Source organism: Corythoichthys intestinalis, chromosome 13, assembly GCF_030265065.1.
Source record: "Corythoichthys intestinalis isolate RoL2023-P3 chromosome 13, ASM3026506v1, whole genome shotgun sequence".
Classification (NCBI taxonomy): Eukaryota; Metazoa; Chordata; class Actinopteri; order Syngnathiformes; family Syngnathidae; genus Corythoichthys; species Corythoichthys intestinalis.
Genome location: NC_080407.1, coordinates 42,405,124 through 42,425,918, shown reverse-complemented (window position 1 = coordinate 42,425,918; position 20,795 = coordinate 42,405,124). Strand labels below are relative to the sequence as shown.

Sequence of the window (20,795 nt, the reverse complement as noted above, 5' to 3'; positions counted from 1 at the left end):
GAGATGACGACGCTTCCTCCCTCATGCTGAGGTTAAAGGTTATGAAGATTAGCTTCTAGCGAGAGGCTTTCCCAAGTGTATGTTTGTTTGAAAAGCGGACACGCCTACCGTCCTCGGGCTATACTGTAGCATGAAATTTAATATCTTTGCTCCCGGACCGACTTTGATGGTGTTGCTCAGGTGCGGGGTTTGCTCACAAAAGGGATTATAAAACCAAAAAAAGCATTATAGCAGGTTGAGTTTTGCTTTTTTTTTTTATTTTTTATGGCCTCTATGCTAATTAGAGACATTTTCAGTTTTATTGAACAACTGCTAACAAAATAAGACCCGACTGCAACTACCACTTTTAACAATGGATTAATCTGTCATTTTTAAAAAAATGAATGCAACTCAAAAATATTTTAAATTAATTCACTGCCACTGATGTTGATAAGACATCCAATCCATTTGGATTGGGAGGTGCTAGCAGAATAATTATTGAACAGATGCTAGCAAAATAAGATTATTGGATTATTATGTCTTTTTGACCCCTGATTAATCTGATTCAAATATGTTTTATTTACTCATTCACTGCCAATGACTGTGATTGACATCCAATCTGGATTGGGAGGTACAAGCAGAACAAATATGAACATGTGCTAGTAAGATAAGCTAGTGGTGCTGCAACTAATATTGTATAGAATTGATGATTATTTCATTTTATTGAATAATCTGATTCAAATATATCTTTTTAAACTCATTTATTTCTATTGACAATGATTTATGTCGAATTCATTGGGATTGGGAGGTGCTAGCAGAACAGATGCTAACGAAATAAGCTAGTGCTAAAGACTAATATTGTAAAGAATTGATTATTATGTCATTTTATTGAATAATCTGATTCAAATATGTTTTTTAAACTTATTCACTGCCATTGACTGTGATTGACGTCCAATCCATTTGGATTGGGAGGTGCTAGCAGAACAAATATTGAAAAGATGATAACGAAATAAGGTCGTGCTGCAACTAATATTGTAAAGAATTGATTAATATGTCCTTTTTTTAGTTTGATTCAAACATGTTTTTTGTGACCCATTCACTGCCATTGAAAGTGATTTACGTCAAATCCATTTGGATTGGGAAGTGCAATCAGAACAAATATTGAACATATGCTAATGAAATAAGCTAGTGCTGCAACTAATATTGTTAAGAATTGATGATTGTCATTTTATTGAATAATCTGATTCAAATATATTTTTAAAACTCATTCACTGCCATTGACAGTGATTTACATCAAATCTGTTTGGATTGGAAGGTGCTAGCAGAACAGATGCTAGCAAAAGAAGCTAGTGCTGCAAATAATATTGTAAAAAATGATTATTATGTCATTTTATTGAATAATCTGATTCAAATATATTTTTTAAACTCATTCACTGCCATTGTCCGTGACTGACGTCCAATCCATTTGGATTGGGAGGTGCTAGCATAACAAATATTGAACAGATGCTAACGAAATAAGGTAGTGCTGCAACTAATATTGTAAAGAATTGACGATTATGTCGTTTTATTGGATAATCTGATTTAAATATATTCTTTAAACTCATTCACTGCCATTGACGGTGATAGAGGTCCAATCCATTTGGATTAGGAAGTGCTAGCAGAACAAATATTGAACATATGCTAGCGAAATAAGGTAGTGCTGCCACTAATATTGTGAAAACATGATTATTATGTCTTTTTTCCACAGATTAATCTGATTCAAATATATTTTTGTAACCCATTCACTGCGATTGACGGTGACTGATGTCAAATCCATTTGGATTGGAAGGTGCTAGCAGAACAGATGCTAGCAAAATAAGATAGTGCTGCAACTAATATTGTAAAAAATGATTATTATGTCATTTTATTGAATAATCTGATTCAAATATAGGTTTGTAACTCATTCAACGCCAATGACAGTGATTGATGTCCAATATATTTGGATTGGGAGGTGTGAGCAGAACAAATATTGGACCGATGCTAGCGAAATAAGCTAGTGCTACAACTAATATTGTAAAGAATGGATTATTATGTCTTTTTTTTCCCGTTTAATCTGATTCAAGTATGTTTTTGTGACTCATTCACTGCCATTGACAGTGATAAAGGTCCAATCCATTTGGTTTAAAAAGTGCTAGCAGAACAAATATCGAACAGATGCTAACGAATTAAGATAGTGCTGCAACTAATATTGTAAAGAATTGATGATTATTTCATTTTATTGAATAATCTTATTCAAATATATTTTTTAAACCCATTCACTGCCATTGACGATGATTTACGTCCAATCCATTTGGATTGGGAGGTGCTAGCAGAACAGATGTTAACGAAATAAGCTAGTGCTAAAAACTAATATTGTAAAGAATTGATTATTATGTCATTTTATTGAATAATCTGATTCAAATATGTTTTCGTGACTTATTCACTGCCATTGACGGTGATAGAGGTCCAATCTATTTGGATTAGGAAGTGCTGAACAGAACAAATATTGAACGTAGCAAAATAAGATAGTGCTGCACCTAATAGTGTAAAAAATGATTATTTTGTCGGTTTATTGAATAATCAGATTCAAATATATTTTTTAAACTCATTCACTGACATTGACGGTGACTGAGGTCCAATCCATTTGGATTAGGAAGTGCTAGTAGAACAAATATTGAACAGATGCTAACGAAATAAGATAGTGCTGCAACTAATATTGTAAAGAATAGATGATTATGTCATTTTATTGAACAATCTGATTCAAATATATTTTTTTAACTCATTCACTGCCATTGACGATAATTTACGTCAAATCCATTTGGATTGGGAGGTGCTAGCAGAAAAGATGCTAACGAAATAAGCTAGTGCTGCAAATAATATATAGTAAATATATTATCATTCTGTCATTTTATGGAATAATCTGATTCAAATATATATTTTTAACTCATTCACTGCCATTGACGGTAATAGATGTCCAATCCATTTGGATTGGGAGGTGCTAGCAGAACAAATATTGAACAGATGCTAGCAAAATAAGCTAGTTCTGCGACTAATATTGTAAAAAAAAATATTATTTCCCTTTTAAATTTAATCTGACTCAAATATGTTTTATTAACTCATTCACTGCCATTGACGGTTATAGACGTCCAATCCATTTGGACTGGGAGGTACTAGCAGAACAAATATTGAACAGATGCTAGCAAAATAAGATAGTATTGCAACTAATATTGTAAAAAGTGATTATTACGTCATTTTTTTCATTTAGCCTAATTCAAATATGTTTTATTAACTCGTTCACTGCTATTGACGTTGATTGACGTCTAATCCACTTGGATTAGGAGGTACTAGCAGAACAAATATGAACATGTGCTACCAAATAAGATAGTGCTGCAACTAATATTTTAAAGAATTGATGATTGTTATTTTATTGAATAACCTAATTCAAATATATACTGTATTTTTCAACTTATTCACTGCCATTGACGGTGACTGACATCCAATTTTATTGGATTGGGAGGTGCTAGCAGAACAATGAACAGATGCTAACGAAATAAGCTAGTGCTGCAACTAATATTGTAAAGAATAGATGACTATTTCACTTATTTCATTTTATTGAATAATTTGATTCAAATATATTTTTTAAGTCATTCACTGCTATTGACAGTGATTTATGTCAAATCAATTTGGATTGGGAGGTGCTAGTAGAACAGATGCTAATGAAATAAGCTAGTGCTGCAACCACTTTTGTAAAGGATTGATTGATATTAAAGCATTTCAAAGCCGTTCCAGCAGTAAGAAAGTTTTTAATCTTGTTCCTGAATTTCATTTTTGTAAGTGCTAACATGTTAAAATTTATCAATCCAAAATTGGCTAATTTTTCAAGCAACTCTCGTTCGTAGATGAGTTTCTGTTCGTCTTCTGGTTCAAATTGTTAGTACACTACTGGTTTGCTTTGCAAAAATACCAAAATATTTTGAATAAACATGTCAGTCTGAGCAGAACTTCCAAATTTAGGTAAAGAATCGTTAGTATCTGTTGCGTATGTTTTAGCGAGACGCGGCCTCTTGCTTTATTTCCCCCGAACTGCGGATGTGGGCTCGCCGTTCACTTCTGCTTTGTCGTGCCACTCCTGACTTTGGTTCTGGCGCCATTTTGAGATTTAGCTTGCGGTGGACCCAGGAAGTGTGATTCAGATCACAACTTGCACTTTGAAAGTATTTAAAGACTTCACGGCAGCTGCTTGAAAAGGGGGTGGTTCCTCCCTCTCTGCCCCCTGTGGGAGGTCACTAAAGTGAGGCCTGCAAGTACACACTCGACTACTTTTTGAAGTTTCCTGGCCGCCGCGCTAGGAAATTCGATGAGAGTGCGTAAATAACTGGATGGTGAATAATGAAAGGCCGGGCTCAGTCTTACGTAACCTCGCCACAGTCAGGAAGTTCACGAAACGCCGCGTTCGGGGCCCTCAGAGGGTGTCGTTGCTGCGATTTCGCAGCTCCGTTGCCCCGGTGATAGGAACGGCGTCGGCGTCGCGGCCGTCTGTTTACACGGCTCCCACTTTGCAGGCGGTTTGAGGTTGAGATTAGATTGGCTAGCCAAAAAAAAAAAGGAGCTTGACTGTATAAAAGCATGTCATTATGTTAAGAATTGAGTAGTTTGCATCACATTTCGCACACTTTTCTTCATGCGATGTAAAGTTAGCCAGTGGGAGGTAAAGAGACGAAGCGTGTGGGAGGAAGGATTTTCTCGGCCGAGGACGTTGCACTCCCCTTCGTCCGCTGTCTCTTCCGCTCAAGCGCGCCCTTCGCCTTCGTAATTGCTTGGCAAGTACTTGTCAACAAATCGCTGAGATGGACTCGTGAACTTTCACGGTGCCATTGCCGAAGACAGGCGTCCAATCATAAGAAAAAAAATACTCCTATACACCTTTTTATCTGTAAACATAAATGAAATCAAACAATATTTACTGTTGTTCACATTTTTGTTTTTTTAAATGAGGAAAAAAAGATTTTATTTTGAAAAATGAACAGAGATTGGCAATAATTACACATTTTATTTTCAATTAATCGGATGAGATTAACTGCGATTAATCGCGTTGTCATACACACAATCTGATAAATGAATTCAAAAGAAGTATTTTGCTCTATTTTCATAATGCAAGCCAATAGAAAAATGTTCTTCAAATACCTTTAATCTTGTGAGATTAACTGCGATTAATCGCATTCTCATACACATAATCTGATAATAAATTAAAAAGTATTTTGCTTTACTTTTATTATGCAAGTTTATAGAAAAATGTATAACTCGCATAATGTACTTAAAATACCTTTAATCTCATGAGATTAACTGCTATTAATCACATTTTTATGACAACAATATGATAATGAATTCAAGAGAAGTATTTTGCTTTACTTTTATTATGCAAGTTTGTAGAAAAATGTATTACTCACATAATGTATTTAAAATACTTTTAATCTCATGACATTAACTGCAATTAATCGCACGGTCATACACACAATCTGATACTGAATTCAAAAGAAATATTTTGCTTTATTATGATGCGAGCCTATAGAAAAATGTACTTAAAATACCTTTACCTGAGATTAACTGCGATTAATCGCATTTTCATGTAAACCATCTGATAATGAATTTAAAAGTATTTTGCTTTACTTTTATTATGCAAGTTTATAGAAAAATGTATAACTCACATTACGCACTTAAAATACTTTTAATCTCATGAGATTAACTGAGCGTAATCGCATTGTCATACACGCAATCTGATAATGAATTCAAACAAAGTATTTTGCTTTACTGTTATTATGCAAACCTATAGAAAAATGTACTGAAAATACTTTTAATCTCATGAGATTAACTGCGATTAATTGCATTGTCATACAAATAATCTGATAATAAATTAATAAAAAGTATTTTGCTTTATTTATTTTTTTATGGAATTTTATTGTCATCATCATCAGTATCATTGACAATCATTGACATCTACAAAATGTGATATGATTTGCCTGAAGAAACCGAAGAAGACGACAAAGGCGGACGAGATGAAGCATATGCTTATCAATTTCCCATCCCCCATACTTTTATAATGCAAGCCTATAGGGAAAAAATAATGTATTTAAAATACTTTTAATATTATGAGATTAACTGCGATTAATGTCATTTTCATGCAAACAATCTGATATGTAATTCAAAAGAAGTATTTTACTTTACTGTTATTATGCAAGTTTATTGGAAAATGTATAACTCGCATAATGTACATAAAATACTTTTAATCTCATGAGATTAACTGCGATTAATCGCATTGTCATACAAACAATCTACTCACATAATGTACATAAAATACTTTTAATCTCATGAGATTAACTGCAATTAATCGCATTGTCATACAAATAATCCGATCATAAATTCAAAAGAAATATATTGCTTTACTTTTATTATGCAAGATAATAAGAAAAATGTATAATGAACTTAATGTACTTTAAATACCTTTACGCTCACGAGATTAACTGCAATCAATTGCATCATACGATCTGATAGTGTATGACAAAAGTAAAACAAAAGATTCTAAAGTATTATTTAGCACTTTTATTGTAAATGTACTGCCATATAAAAGACATTTATATATATTTTCTTGGCTCCTTTGATTGATCACGTGAGATTAATTGCGATTAATCACATTGTCATACACACAATCCAACACTGAATTTAAAAGTAGCATTTAGCACGCTTTTATTGTAATTGTGCTGCAAAATACATTTTTTTATATTTACCGATTCGCAATGAGTTAACTCTCGCTGTCATTGACAATGAAAGAAGTCCAATCCATTTGAAGTGGGAGGGTGGGAACGTTCATTCTACTAGTCATATATTGTAAACTCATTTGAAAAAGGAATGTTGTCCCACTTCATTTTGCCCACTGACCCACATAGAAATAAAAGGAAACAGAGGACAAACAAAGACTAGCTAGATGGATGTTGACGTTGAAGTTCATTGTTTGTGCAAATCTAGTCACGCTGACTGAATAGGAAATATGAAAAGAAAACATAAGATGTCGTTTTGAGATGATTTCTAGTTTGTAGTTATGGATTGAGACACCTTCTTTGCCAAAACGGGGGTTTCCCCATCTTTGGCTGTCTTTTGGACAATACATGCGGAGAACAGACGGCCCCTCCGTTCCATCCCCCAGCGGAGATGGCACATCCCACCCCCCGCCTTTTGTTCGCACGGCTCCCCCGCAGCTACGAAACGGCAACGGAACACCGCTACTGTACGCCTCCTTCAGTCCGGCCGATCCATAATAAGCTTTCGTTCGTTCTCATGACAAAATTCACAGCAGGAGGATGATGCGAGCTAAGATGATTTTGTAAGCCGATATTTGAGGCCAATGTACTTATTTTTAAAGCACGTTGAATATCGCCAATAGTAGCATTGTCCTATAATGACTTTTTAACCGATATCGCTATCCTGATGTTGTCCAACTCCAACATCCCATAAACAGTGGTATGAAAAACTATATGAACCTTTTGGAATTTCTCACATTTCTGCATAAAATCACCGTCAAATGTGATCTTGTCAAAATCACACAGATGAAAAAATAGTGTCTGCATTAACTAAAACCAACCAAACATTTGTAGGTTTTCATATTTTAATGAGGATGGTATCCAAACAATTACAGAAGGGGGAAAAATAAGTAAGTGAACCATCACATTTAATATTTTGGTGCCCCCCCCTTTGGCAGCAATAACCAGACGCTTCTTGAAGCTGCCGATCAGTCTGGCACATCAATTAGGACTAATCTTAGCCCATTCTTCTCAACAAAACTGCTGTATTTTACTCAGATTCCTGGGATGTCTGGCATGAATCGCTGTCTTTAGGTCATGCCCGGTGCTCAATTTGTAAATCATAATGTGCCGGAACGCAAAGTACATATGACAGCGCAGGGATGACGAGACGGGCACAGGTCCCGGAACATACGCAGAAAATGGTGCTGAAAACAACACGCAAATGCCTACTTGCCATGCTGTGGGACTTACAAGCCTCAATTTCAGATAATATCCATGGTACTATAAATGTTATGACAACAATTTACAATTATTTAAGCTATACTCGCACACGTTTTTTTTTTTTTTTAATGTCAGGGACGTGATTTGTTGGTCCAGCTTTTCAGTGCATCAACAAATTTTTAACTCTTTCAAATTACGTTACATTTTTATAAGCAACATGCAATTCTTGGGATTTGTTCTGTAAATAAATTGAAACATATTATTATTTTATTTTATACATTTTATAAAAATGTTTTTATATTACTATTATTTTCTATACACGAGAGGTGCCGGATCTGCCCAAATAAGTCCCGGAACACATGGAGGCCAAAATCAAGAGGTGCCGGATCCTCTTCTGGCAGGATTCGGCACAAATTAACCCCTGGTCATGCCACAGCATCTCAATGGGGTTCAAATCTTGCCTACTCCAGAAAATGTATTTTGTTCTTCTGAAACCATTCTGAAGTTGATTTTCTTCTGTGTTTTGGATCATTGTCTTGTTGCAGAAATTCCAAAAGGTTCAGATACTTTTTCATACCACTGTATGCTCTCGTGGACTTAACATATTACTGCTAATTGTATTTTGATGCCCTACTGGATGCTTTAATAATGATAAATGTAACAACTTCCAAGGGTTTCACAATAAAATAAACATTCTGAGAACAACTTAACTGAAATTATAGAAAAACCGCCAAAATAATGTCTCATACTAATAATCTGAAATGAAATTAGCCAAAATGTCTGTGATTAAATAAAAGGAATAACGTAAATAAACACTCTAAGTACCTCAAAGAACCACTAGGAGGCGACCAAAGCATTACAAATACAGGCAAGCAATCATAAGACATGCAAATATACTTATATTACTTATACTTATGACTATTTCTTTGTGGTGACGCAGTAAATACATATGATGAGATTATATCTAGTTTTCATTAATTGTTCATTATATTTGTGCACTATGAGTGATTAGGGTCTTTCCCTCTGTTAACAAATCCCAAGCATCTTAGTTCGGGGACATCTTGAGGCTCAAAAATTAATCGATTAATCGACTACTAATCGATTGGCAAATTAATCGACAACCATCTTGATAACCAATGAATCGTTTAGGACCTTATGACGATTTTCAGACATCTTACTATCCAAACAACTAATCGATTAAAATTGATTAATAAATTAGTTGTCAACGAATTTGATCATCCATTTTTTCCAGCAGCTAGGAGCAGTCCTATTTGGGTCCTTGTTTGTGTGTAATGTGAGGCTGTGCCAGTGATTAGAGAGTGATTAGAGCAAAAGAGAGAAAGTTCACTGCTACACTCAGATTGGGTTGCTGGATCAATCATATTAGTTAGTAAATGAAGCCAATTGCATTGCTTGTATTCTTTGTTGATGAGACATTACTACTTATCACAGCGCGCTAAGCTAGTTAGCGATGATGCTAATCAGTGTCCCAAGCATTCAATTGTATTGTGTTTTAGAGTAGCATATTAGATAGTAAAGTTGATAGTACATTTTATTTTTATAAAGAAACCACACATATAAATCCATTCATACAACAGCTTAGTCTCAACAGAAACTCCCCTTCAAACTATAAATTGTCATACAAGAGAGAGCGCTTTGAAATTGGATTTTGTCTTCATTGTTACTTACAACATGCCCTAATGCATTCATCAGATTAATCGTTTAATTAATTGGCCGATTAATCGATTAAAAAAATAATCATTAGTTGCAGCCATAGAAACATCTAAAGATCATATGAAGCACAGCTGCTGTGCTAAAATGTGACCAGCCTATGCACAAAGGCTGAAGGCTTATACATGTACAGTACATTAATTTATAACTCAGCATACATACTGACGCTAAACCGAAACCAATATTTTGCGATATTAAGTGCTTTTTCAGCCGATATTACCCGGCAACTCTACTCAATAGTTAATATTGTCAAATGCAACCAACAAAAGTTATCCTATTATATCAGCTATATATCAGGCGATAATCAGCCGATCATTGATAAAGTCTATTTATCGGCCCGATATATCGGTTGACCTTTAACTCATTTGCTCCCAAAAACGTATAAATACGTTCTATTTTTAATCGTTTCAGTGTCCCAAAGACGTATTTATACGTCTTTTACTTTTTTTTTTCACATGAGACATCTCTAGGTTCTGATGCAACTTAGCTCCAAAGCACAGTGCTGAAAATCCATTTTAAAGCAATAAAACTGGCCACTGGAGGGCAGTAGCGAATTTGGTAGGACCTGCAACCCGATTCAACGGAACGAACGGCTGGTGTTGTGTCGAAAAATAGCCGCCCGGCGTAACGGGAGCGTTTATTTATAACACTTTATTGAGGTGAAAAGATCAAATGTTTTCATGGACGCATTACAGTAATGGATTTAAGACTGTAAAATCAGTTTTTAATAAATAAATAAATTACACAAAATACTAGTACTGTATTTTAGTAACAAATCGTAGACTGGGCCACATAACCATCTTTGAACAGAAATGTATTAGTCTGTAGGTTTTCGTGACCATATCCCAATGAGAATCATACAGGCATGACATTTATTAGTTCAACCAGAGTAAAATAATACATATTCACAGTACAAGAAAGTCATTTCCGTGTTCATCGATTGGTAAGAAAAAGCTGTTTGCACAAGTGATGTGTTGGGGCTCCCATTAGGGGAGACATTTCACGCGGTGCGGCTATTTTTCGGCACAACACCGGGACCACCAGTGCAGTGGACGATGCCGTTGAGTCCGTGCTGCTCGCCAAGCAGCGAACTCCACCACGAGGCAGTGGTCATCACAAAAGAAAGACAAGAAAAATCCATCTTGATGAGTCAGGAGGCGATGAGGGAAAAGTTTACCCCGCCTATCGCGGCCACAACAACGTCATCTCTCAGTTCAATAGTTTAGTTATGTGTAAATAAATTGTTACTTTGCTATCAAAAGCTCTATTTGTCTTGTTGTTTATGTTATTTTGTCGAAGGAAAACATTATTCAGATCTTTGGGATGTCAAAAAAAGCAAAAAATAGCTGTGTAAAAGTCAAAGTTATGTTTGAAATGTATGCTTTCACAAAAAGCTCAATTTCTGTTGTTTCATCAGAAATTGGAAAATTTCTCAAACTAAGCTATTTTCTAATGCTGATTTCTAAAGAATGGAAAATGATATGAATTTTTTTTCCTGCTGAAAGAAGAGAGTCTAATCTTTCTTTTGGTGGGTTCCATGTTTATATAGCAATAGAACAGAATTTTCTGTGGGCCTTGCAAAATCAGTCAAAATCCAGTAAAACGGCCGGGAGCGAAGGGGGTTGCACCTGTGAAAATGGCTGGGAATGAATGAGTTAATAAGAGCCACATGACTGGATACTGAAAGAATTAATAGTAGAGATGTCCCGATCGATCGGGTCCGATCACGTCATTTTCAAAGTATCGGAATCGGCAAAAAAATATCGGACATGCCTTTTTTAAATATATATATATATATATTTTAATTAAATAGTTTTCTAAATGTATTTAACGCTACAAACATAAGATGTTACACTCATCCAGAGTCTTTAGTTTAGGCTTAAGGTAGGGTTATCAAATTTATCCTGATAGCGGCGGTAATTAATTTTTTAAAAAATGTATCACGTTAAAATATTTAACGCAATTAATGCATGCGCTGCACGACCCACCCACGCATTGTCGTGCTCAATCTGTAATGGCACCGTCTTACCTATATAGAGAGATAAAAGGCAGCGTAAAATGAGTAGAGTGAATTTTGGCAGCCTTTGGAACCTTTTTTTAATTGGCTAAAGCCTTACAATCCCTCTCCCTATAATTAGAAATATCATGGGAAGCAATGTGGGGAACCAAGGTAGCAATCTTTTTCTTAACACCTTATGTTATTTCCCAACGCAGAGAAGATATATCAACTGGTAGCACTACGCACAGTACTGGTTCCACTTCCCATCATGCATTTGGGCATGGCTACAGTATCATTTACTGAAAGCTCAACAAATACACTAGATGGCAATATTTAGTCACAATATACAAAGTCACAAGTCTTTCTATCCGTGGATCGCTCTCACAGAAAGAATGTTAATAATGTAAATGCCATCTTGAGGATTTATTGTCATAATAAACAAATACAGTACAGTATGTTGAATGTATATATTCGTCCGAGTTTTATTCATTTTTTTCTTTATGCATTGCCAAAATGTATATGATCAGGAGAAATTATCGGGAATGATTGGAATTGGATCGGGAGCAAAAAAAAGCAATCGGATCGGGAAATATCAGGATCGGCAGATACTACCGAGAGCAAAAAAACATGATCGGAACAACCCTAGTTTATAGATAAATAAAATTGTTCTTTTCTTCAGATTTGTCCAAGAATCGTCTTTGCGAGCTGCCAGAGGAGCTAGGTCACTTTATTTCGTTGGAGACGCTCAGTCTTTACCACAATGGGATGCGTTCGCTATCCTCCTGCCTGGGGAACCTCCAGGCCCTTACCTACCTCAACCTCAGGTACCACGTGCACCCCACCCTCCCTTGACACCGCCTGGTAACTCTTACCGATAGACCGCCGAGCCTGAAATGCTCTCCTTTGCGTCCGCAGCCGTAATCTGCTGTCCAGTTTATCCCCGTCTGTGTTCGAGCTTCCGCTCCTGCGAGTGCTCATCGTCAGTAACAACAAGCTGTCTTCCCTGCCTTCCTCCGTATTTGCTCTCGCGCACCTCCGGCAGCTGGTAGTAAACACACACTTGTACTGATACAGTGGGATATTTTGACGTCAATGTTGATGGGTTTCTGGGTTTCAGGACGTAAGCTGCAACGATTTGCAGTGTTTACCCGTGGAGCTCGGCCAGCTGGAGTGTCTGCGGGACTTGAACCTGAGGAGGAACCAGCTCCGCACCTTGCCCGAAGGTACGTCGACCTAACCCGACGCGCGCGACTCCCCGAATAAATACTGTAGTCCTGTTCCTTTCCCTCGGCTAGAAATTTCCGAGCTCCCGCTCGTTCGCCTCGATGTGTCCTGCAACCGGATCACCCGGGTTCCCCTGTGCTACCGCCACTTGCGGCATCTCCAGAGCATCTCGTTGGACAACAACCCGTTACAGATGCCCCCGGCGCAGATTTGCTCCAAGGGCAAATATCACATCTTCAAGTATCTCAACATGGAGGCCTGCAAGAGGAGCCAGGAGGAGCTAGAGAGGCACCTAAGGCCCACTGGCTTCAACAGCTGGTCAGTGATTCAATCGCTAACACCTTCAATTTTCATGTCGCGTAACGAATCTCCGCGTTGCAGTTTGTCTGACCAGGAGTTCTTCACCAGTCAGTTCGGAGGACTGGACTCCGGTTTCAACAGCGTCGATAGCGGCAGCAAAAGATGGTCCGGCAACGAGGCGAGTCCACATCTCGGCCACGCTCCTTCAATGGCAAGCAATTGACTTTCTGCGTTTAGTCCGCAGATGACTTCTCGGAACGGTCCCTCCGCATTTCCGAAGTCAGCAGAGATCGGAGAAACCTGGAGGAGGAAGAAGAAGAAGAGGAGGAGGAATCTCCTCTTGAAGTCAATAAAGGTGACACGGAATAATTTGAATTTCACAGATACAGTGGGGCAAATAAGTATTTAGTCAACCACCAATTGTGCAAGTTGTCCTACTCGAAAAGATTAGAGAGGCCTGTGATTGTCAACATGTGTAAACCTCAACCATGAGAGACAGAATGTGGGAAAAAAAACAGAAAATCACATTGTTTGATTTTTAAAGAATTTATTTCCAAATTAGAGTGGAAAATAAGTATTTGGTCACCTACAAACAAGCAGGATATCTGGCTGTCAAAGAGGTCTAACTTCTTCTTACGAGGCTCCACTCGTTACCTGTATTAATGCCACCTGTTTTAACTCATTATCGGTATAAAATACACCTGTCCACAATTTCAGTCAGTCACACTCCAAACTCCACTATGTCCAAGACCAAAGAGCGGTCAAAGGACACCAGAGCCAAAATTGTAGACTGAGAAGACTGAATCTGCAATAGGTAAAACGCCTGGTGTAAAGAAATCAACTGTGGGAGCAATTATTAGAAAATAGAAGACATACAAGACCACTGATAATCTCCCTCGATCTGGGGCTCCATGCAAGATCTCATCCCGTGGCGTCAAAACGATAACAAGAACGGTGAGCAAAAATCCCAGAACCACACGGGGGGAACCTAGTGAATGACCTACAGAGAGCTGGGACCACAGTAACAAAGGCTACTATCAGTAACACAATGCGCCGCAAGGGACTCAAATCCTGCATAGCCAGACGTGTCCCTCTGCTGAAGCCAGTACATGTCAAGGCCCGTCTGCGGTTCGCTAGAGAGCATTTGGATGATCCAGAAGAGGATTGGGAGAATGTGTTAAGGTCAGATGAAACCAAAATAGAACTTTTTGGTAGAAACACAGGTTCTCGTGTTTGAAGGAAAATGAATACTGAATTGAATCCGAAGAACACCATACCCACTGTGAAGCATGGGGGTGGAAACATCATGCTTTGGGGCTGTTTTTCTGCAAAGGGACCAGGACGACTGATCTGTGTCAAGGAAAGAATGAATGGGGCCATGTATCGAGAGATTTTGAGTGAAAGTGTCCTTCCGTCAGCAAGGGGATTGAAGATTGAGACGTGGCTGGGTCTTTCAGCATGACAATGATCCCAAACACACAGCCATGGCAACAAAGAAGTGGCTTCGTAAGAAGCATTTCAAGGGTCTGGAGTGGCTTAACCAGTCTCCAGATCTCAACCCCATAGAAAATCGGTGGAAGGAGTTGAAAGTCCGTGTTGCCCAACGACAACCCCAAAACATCACTGCTCTAGAGGAGATCTGCATGGAGGAATGGGCCAAAATACCAGCAACAGTGTGTGAAAAGCTTGTGAAGAGTTACAGAAAACGTTTGGCCTCCATTATTGCCAACAAAGCGGACATAACAAAGTACTGAGATGAAGATTTGGTATTGACCAAATACTTATTTGCGCCACTGTACACAACAATCGAATGATAGCGCTAGCCAAATTTGAAACCTCGTTTCTGCTGCGTTGGCAGTCAACGGCCAAGCGGAGCAGGTGGATTTCATTGACAGCAGCGTTACCGAGGAAGAGGAGGAGGAGGAGGAACTGAAGACGGATCCACCTACGCCTCCCTGCTCAGCGCTGGTATGATGCAAAAGATGCTTATTTCAAAACATCCTGTTTCTCGGAGTGACTGTGTGACTGTCAATTCCAGGAAGTGAAGCAGAAATCTGCGCCGTCCCATGATAAGAACTCGACAATGTGCCGGTATGTGCTATCGTGCGCTGCAAGGTCACTTGACAATATTTGAAGAGCTGGGAAAAGTCAACAGGCCAGCGTTAGCGTTCCTGACTCCTGACAGTCTAACATTGTCTGGAAATATTTGTCGATAATGTCCTCCTGGTTGAATATTTCCTAGATTCGCTGTAAGTTTCATCCCTCTTACGCTAGCTTTGTATCACTTCTCTCTGGTGAAGACCTAGTCTTCACGTGGAGATCGCTAGCTCGCCGGCAGCCACACCCCTGAGCAAATCTCCGACCAGCAGCCCCACCTCAGAAGAGCGCCGCCGGCCGGGCACGCTGCTCATCTGGCAGGAACGAGAGCGACTTCAGCAGCAGCAACAGGGAGAGAAGGCCAGGTAGAAGGAAATCTCTGCCTCGCTTCTTGCTAGCTAACTGTATTGAAACCGTCCCATCCAATCTCAATATTTTTGCAGCTTGCCGAAGCCCCTCATCAAAACAGGAAGTCTTGTGGCCTCCTCTGCGATGACAGGAAGTAGTAGCTCCGAGTAAGTTCGGATGACGTTTTCAGCACTGTGGCTATCTCACATGCTTATAGATGCTCCTCTGCTTCCCTCTAGTGGACAATCACCAGAAAACAGTCCGTCCCGCTGCGGTCTTCGACAGAGATGTGCGGTGAGTGGCGCTTGTCCCATTCGGTCGCACACACTCGCGACAAAAGCCAATGCGTGCACTGTTGTCCGGTGTCTGACAGAGTACCGAACAGGCCTTCGCACCGAACTCTTCAGGGATGCTGCTGCTTCTTCAACGCTCCAGGAGCCGAACAGGTACAAAATCATGGCTGGTTCTACTCCGACAGCCAACCGTGGACTAAAACTTGGACTCTCCCAGAAGGACCGTCCTCTCTGAAGACATCTCCTCCTCCTACGGTCAACCAGAAACCCAACAGCTTCCTGTTCCGTACATCATCCCGCAGCAATGTCCGTCCCACGGGTGAGTTCAAAACCAAACTGATGGATCACCTCACCGCGGCACTATTTAGCAGCGTCCGTTTCATCCGCAGGGTTGTCCTCGAGCGACTCCCGCGCAAGCTTGCGCTCACCAAAAGAGGAGACCGCGGACGCCGCGGAGCTTCGTAAGGTCGGTCAAATCATTTGACGGCATTTTGAAGCATTCCTGAACTCACGGGGTATCGTCCGGCAGACTCTGGAAGCCCGGCTGAACATCACCTTGGCAGAGGACCTGGAGGAGGCGCTGTCCGATGGCACCGTCCTCTGTCAGCTGGTCAACAGCATTCGAGCACGCTCTGTCTCCATCATCCACATTCCGTCCCCGGCAGTGGTGAGTCTACTCGACTTCATGAAGTGGATTCTAAAGGAATTCGGCCCTCCCCTCCGGCCAAGCCGCGGGTGCTCAGCTGAGACCGCACCCATGAGGAGCCAGGACGAACCAAAATTCCGCGCGTTCACTCCCGTTTTTGACCCTTTGTACTGACTCCATGTTCAAAAAGTCTGAAGAAGGCTCACCGAAAACAGGTTGACAATTTATTCGTTGACGGTGGTCAAAAAACAAGGCAAAACAGACGACGGAGGGACAATTCTGGATCCAGGGTCGTCAAAACATGGCTACATAGAAATGTTCCCGAGCAACGGCCGTTTGTTATCTCAGTGTTTAGTCTTTTTAAAGCTGTGGTGGAGTGGGCCGGGCCGAAGGCGTGGCTGGGTGTTATCTTGGGATCATCCCTCTGTGGCAGGTCAGGTTCGTGCGTCATCCTTCGTGGCCGGGACGTGGTTGCCACGGTGACCGACGCAGGTCTTGACGTCCAAGGCGCCCACTATCAACTTGATATCCTGGTTGGGCGTGGAATACTACTTGTTTTAGGACAGAGCGCCCTGCTCTTTGTCCTGGAGTGGCCGAGAGGACTGATTGCGAGAGTTGGCGCATCAATCTTGCTCATGACGCACGTTGGGCTTCTGTGATAACATGGCGTTGTGTATCTTTTATGCTTCTTTTCATTAAACTATTGTATAAGAGCTATTTATTTTATATTAGGTGTGTTAGAGTAATACAAACAGTCCTACAGTAAATATGAGAAATGATACTATTCGCTGATTGATTGTATTAAGTGTTAGAGTAATGCAAACAGTTATATTGTGTATGCGAGAAAGGTAACTTCCCTTCAATTCACAAAGACTTATCATGTCTGTGTACTGTCTTTCAGCCCAAACTGAGCTCGGCCAAGTGTCGCCTCAACGTGGAGAACTTCATCGCTGCTTGCCGCAAGCTCGGCGTCCCGGAGGTAGCGTAACAATCATCATCACTTGGATTGAGTTACCACAAGATAGTGGTAAAGCACTATTTTTCTTGAAAGACAAGACCACAAACAAGGTCTTGCACAAGTTTAGAAAGAATCTTTTTGGACCATGGTTATGGGGCTTAGAGACAGTGGGGCAAATGAGTATTTAGTCAACCACCAATTGTGCAAGTTCTCCTACTTGAAAAGATTAGAGGCCTGTAATTGTCCTGAGAGACAGAATGTGGGGAAAAAAAACAAAATCACATTGTTTGATTTTTAAAGAATTTATTTCCAAATTAAAGTGGAAAATAAGTATTTGGTCACCTACAAACAAGCAAGATTTCTGGCTGTCAAAGAGCTCTAACTTCTTCTAACGAGGCTCCACTCGTTACTTGAGCTGTCCCGACTAGTCGACATTGTCGACGTCATCGATGACGTAAATCTGTCGACGAGCACAACATCCCGTCGACGGTTAATGAAGGGTTAAAAAGATATATGCGTGGAAAGTTCAGAATGTCGGACGCTTGGTATGCAAGCGGGGAAATCGGCACAAAGCCAAAAAAGCGCACCAGAGAGTCCAAAACATTGACTTATTTTTAAAGAAACAAAGGAGGGTACACTGTTGTGTCTTGTCTCTTCAATGCCAAGCTTGGCTGCACGTCGGCCGTGAATGATAACGACAGGAGATTGTAAGTCCATCTAACTAACTAATGACGTTTTATTGAAGTTGCTAAGCCTGTCGTGATATGCAACGATTCCATTAATCGCATGGTAAATAAAAATGAGGGCGGTCATTTTCACGGTTGCGTTTTATCGCTGCGCGCGCGTGCATGCATACATTTGTGCGTGCATGCTGATGGCATATGAGACCCCAGTTCTTTTCTGTCATCAACACGCTGTAGAATTAAAGTTCAGACATACAGAATAAGAAAACACATCTATATTAAACACTATATACGTTAGCATTGCTACATTGAGGTGAATGGGAAAAAAGACCTACAGTGCCTTGCAAAAGTATTCGGCCCCCTTGAACCTTGCAACCTTTCGCCACATTTCAGGCTTCAAACATAAAGATATAAAATTTTAATTTTTCGTCAAGAATCAACAACAAGTGGGACACAATCGTGAAGTGAAACAAAATTTATTGGATAATTTAAACTTTTTTAACAAATAAAAAACTGAAAAGTGGGGCGTGCAATATTATTCGGCCCCCTTGCGTTAATACTTTGTAGCGCCAAAAATACTTTGTATTTTTTAACCATTCCATTGTAGATTTGGCTTTATGTTTTGGATCATTGTCCTGTTGGAAGATAAATCTCCGTCCCAGTCTCAGGTCTTGTGCAGATACCAACATGTTTTCTTCCAGAATGTTCCTGTATTTGGCTGCATCCATCTTCCCGTCAATTTTAACCATCTTCCCTGTCCCTGCTGAAGAAAAGCAGGCCCAAACCATGATGCTGCCACCACCATGTTTGACAGTGGGGATGGTGTGTTCAGGGTGATGAGCTGTGTTGCTTTTACGCCAAACATATCGTTTTGCATTGTGGCCAAAAAGTTCAATTTTGGTTTCATCTGATCAGAGCACCTTCTTCCACATGTTTGGTGTGTCTCCCAGGTGGCTTGTGGCAAACTTTAAACGAGACTTTTTATGGATATCTTTGAGAAATGGCTTTCTTCTTACCACTCTTCCATAAAGGCCAGATTTGTGCAGTGTACGACTGATTGTTGTCCTATGGACAGACTCTCCCACCTCAGCTGTAGATCTCTGCAGTTCATCCAGAGTGATTATGGGCCTCTTGGCTGCATCTCTGATCACTTTTCTCCTTGTTTGAGAAGAAAGTTTGGAAGGACGGCCGGGACTTGGTAGATTTGCAGTGGTCTGATGCTCCTTCCATTTCAATATGATGGCTTGCATAGTGCTCCTTGAGATGTTTAAAGCTTGGGAAATCTTTTTGTATCCAAATCCGGCTTTAAACTTCTCCACAACAGTATCTCGGACCTGCCTGGTGTGTTCCTTGGTTTTCATAATGCTCTCTGCACTTTAAACAGAACCCTGAGACTATCACAGAGCAGGTGCATTTATACGGAGACTTGATTACACATAGGTGGATTCTATTTATCATCATCGGTCATTTAGGACAACATTGGATCATTCAGAGATCCTCACTGAACTTCTGGAGTGAGTTTGCTGCACTGAAAGTAAAGGGGCTGAATAATATTGCACGCCCCACTTTTCAGTTTTTTATTTGATAAAAAAGTTTAAATTATCCAATAAATGTTGTTCCACTTCACGATTGTGTCCCACTTGTTGTTGATTCTTGACAAAAAAATTAAATTTCATATCTTTATGTTTGAAGCCTGAAATGTGGCGAAAGGTTGCGTGATTCAAGGGGGCCGAATACTTTTGCAAGGCACTGTACTTTAGCCGGCTATAAAACAGGCAGCCTTGTCCAAAACTTGCAGTTAAAAGGTGACCCTTCAAACATGAAAAATCGCGGGTTAAAAGCATTTGCAAAAGGACGAAAAATCTATTACTGACACAACATGCAATTACAAAAAGCGCTTTTTTTGTGGAATGAAAAGCATAAGTTAGCGGTTTAGCGAGCGTACTTCCGGTGAACATTTCAAAATAAAAGCATGTCATGTTCGTCATATAAATAACGATTTCTGGAGTTAATCCCACATACTTCAGATTCTACACTAAGAATACCTTTAAAATGACACCCTTTATGAAAAGTCTGATTGGCAATGAATAATTATTATAATACTATTATATATAGTACTACAGTATACTATAATATTAATGCTAGGTATTTTTTAAAGAATTGTTTTGAATCATGTTGGAAAGGTCTTCACCTTTCCAACATGATTCAATCAGTGTTCTGAATCTGTTTACATTCCATTCTTTTGCACAAGTTAATTCTATCAGCATTTGAACTCATGGTTTATTTGTGATTTATTATTGTTATTTATCTGTTTATTTGTACTTTAATAAAGAATTTAAGTGTTTTTGTGAATTGCTAAGTGTCAACAAATTTTTTTTGCTAAATTAGAAAAAAAAAAAAAAAAGTTTTTGTAAATTGAGAAGCGTCAACAAAAATTTCATTGCTAAATTTGTAAAAAAAAAAAAAAAAAATGTAAAAATTAAAAGATTAGTCGACTAATCGTA

The 20,795-nt window shown here is 39.2% G+C and overlaps 1 protein-coding gene across 3 annotated transcripts in view; it reads left to right on the top strand.

The window, feature by feature from the left end:
- lrch4 (leucine-rich repeats and calponin homology (CH) domain containing 4) overlaps nucleotides 1-20,795 on the top strand; it is a 43,615-nt gene that overhangs the window by 5,869 nt on the left and 16,951 nt on the right. For 2 of the 3 annotated variants that reach the window (XM_057855169.1, XM_057855167.1), the window contains exons 2-17: nucleotides 12,422-12,566; nucleotides 12,658-12,787; nucleotides 12,860-12,965; nucleotides 13,038-13,284; nucleotides 13,348-13,444; nucleotides 13,504-13,621; nucleotides 15,125-15,234; nucleotides 15,305-15,357; nucleotides 15,567-15,728; nucleotides 15,807-15,878; nucleotides 15,951-16,005; nucleotides 16,085-16,157; nucleotides 16,222-16,323; nucleotides 16,394-16,470; nucleotides 16,534-16,671; nucleotides 17,552-17,629. In XM_057855169.1, the coding sequence (XP_057711152.1) occupies nucleotides 12,422-12,566; nucleotides 12,658-12,787; nucleotides 12,860-12,965; nucleotides 13,038-13,284; nucleotides 13,348-13,444; nucleotides 13,504-13,621; nucleotides 15,125-15,234; nucleotides 15,305-15,357; nucleotides 15,567-15,728; nucleotides 15,807-15,878; nucleotides 15,951-16,005; nucleotides 16,085-16,157; nucleotides 16,222-16,323; nucleotides 16,394-16,470; nucleotides 16,534-16,671; nucleotides 17,552-17,629 (1,763 nt within the window). The remainder of the gene's footprint in view (nucleotides 1-12,421; nucleotides 12,567-12,657; nucleotides 12,788-12,859; nucleotides 12,966-13,037; nucleotides 13,285-13,347; nucleotides 13,445-13,503; nucleotides 13,622-15,124; nucleotides 15,235-15,304; nucleotides 15,358-15,566; nucleotides 15,729-15,806; nucleotides 15,879-15,950; nucleotides 16,006-16,084; nucleotides 16,158-16,221; nucleotides 16,324-16,393; nucleotides 16,471-16,533; nucleotides 16,672-17,551; nucleotides 17,630-20,795) is intronic. The other variant, XM_057855168.1, reaches the window with a different exon arrangement.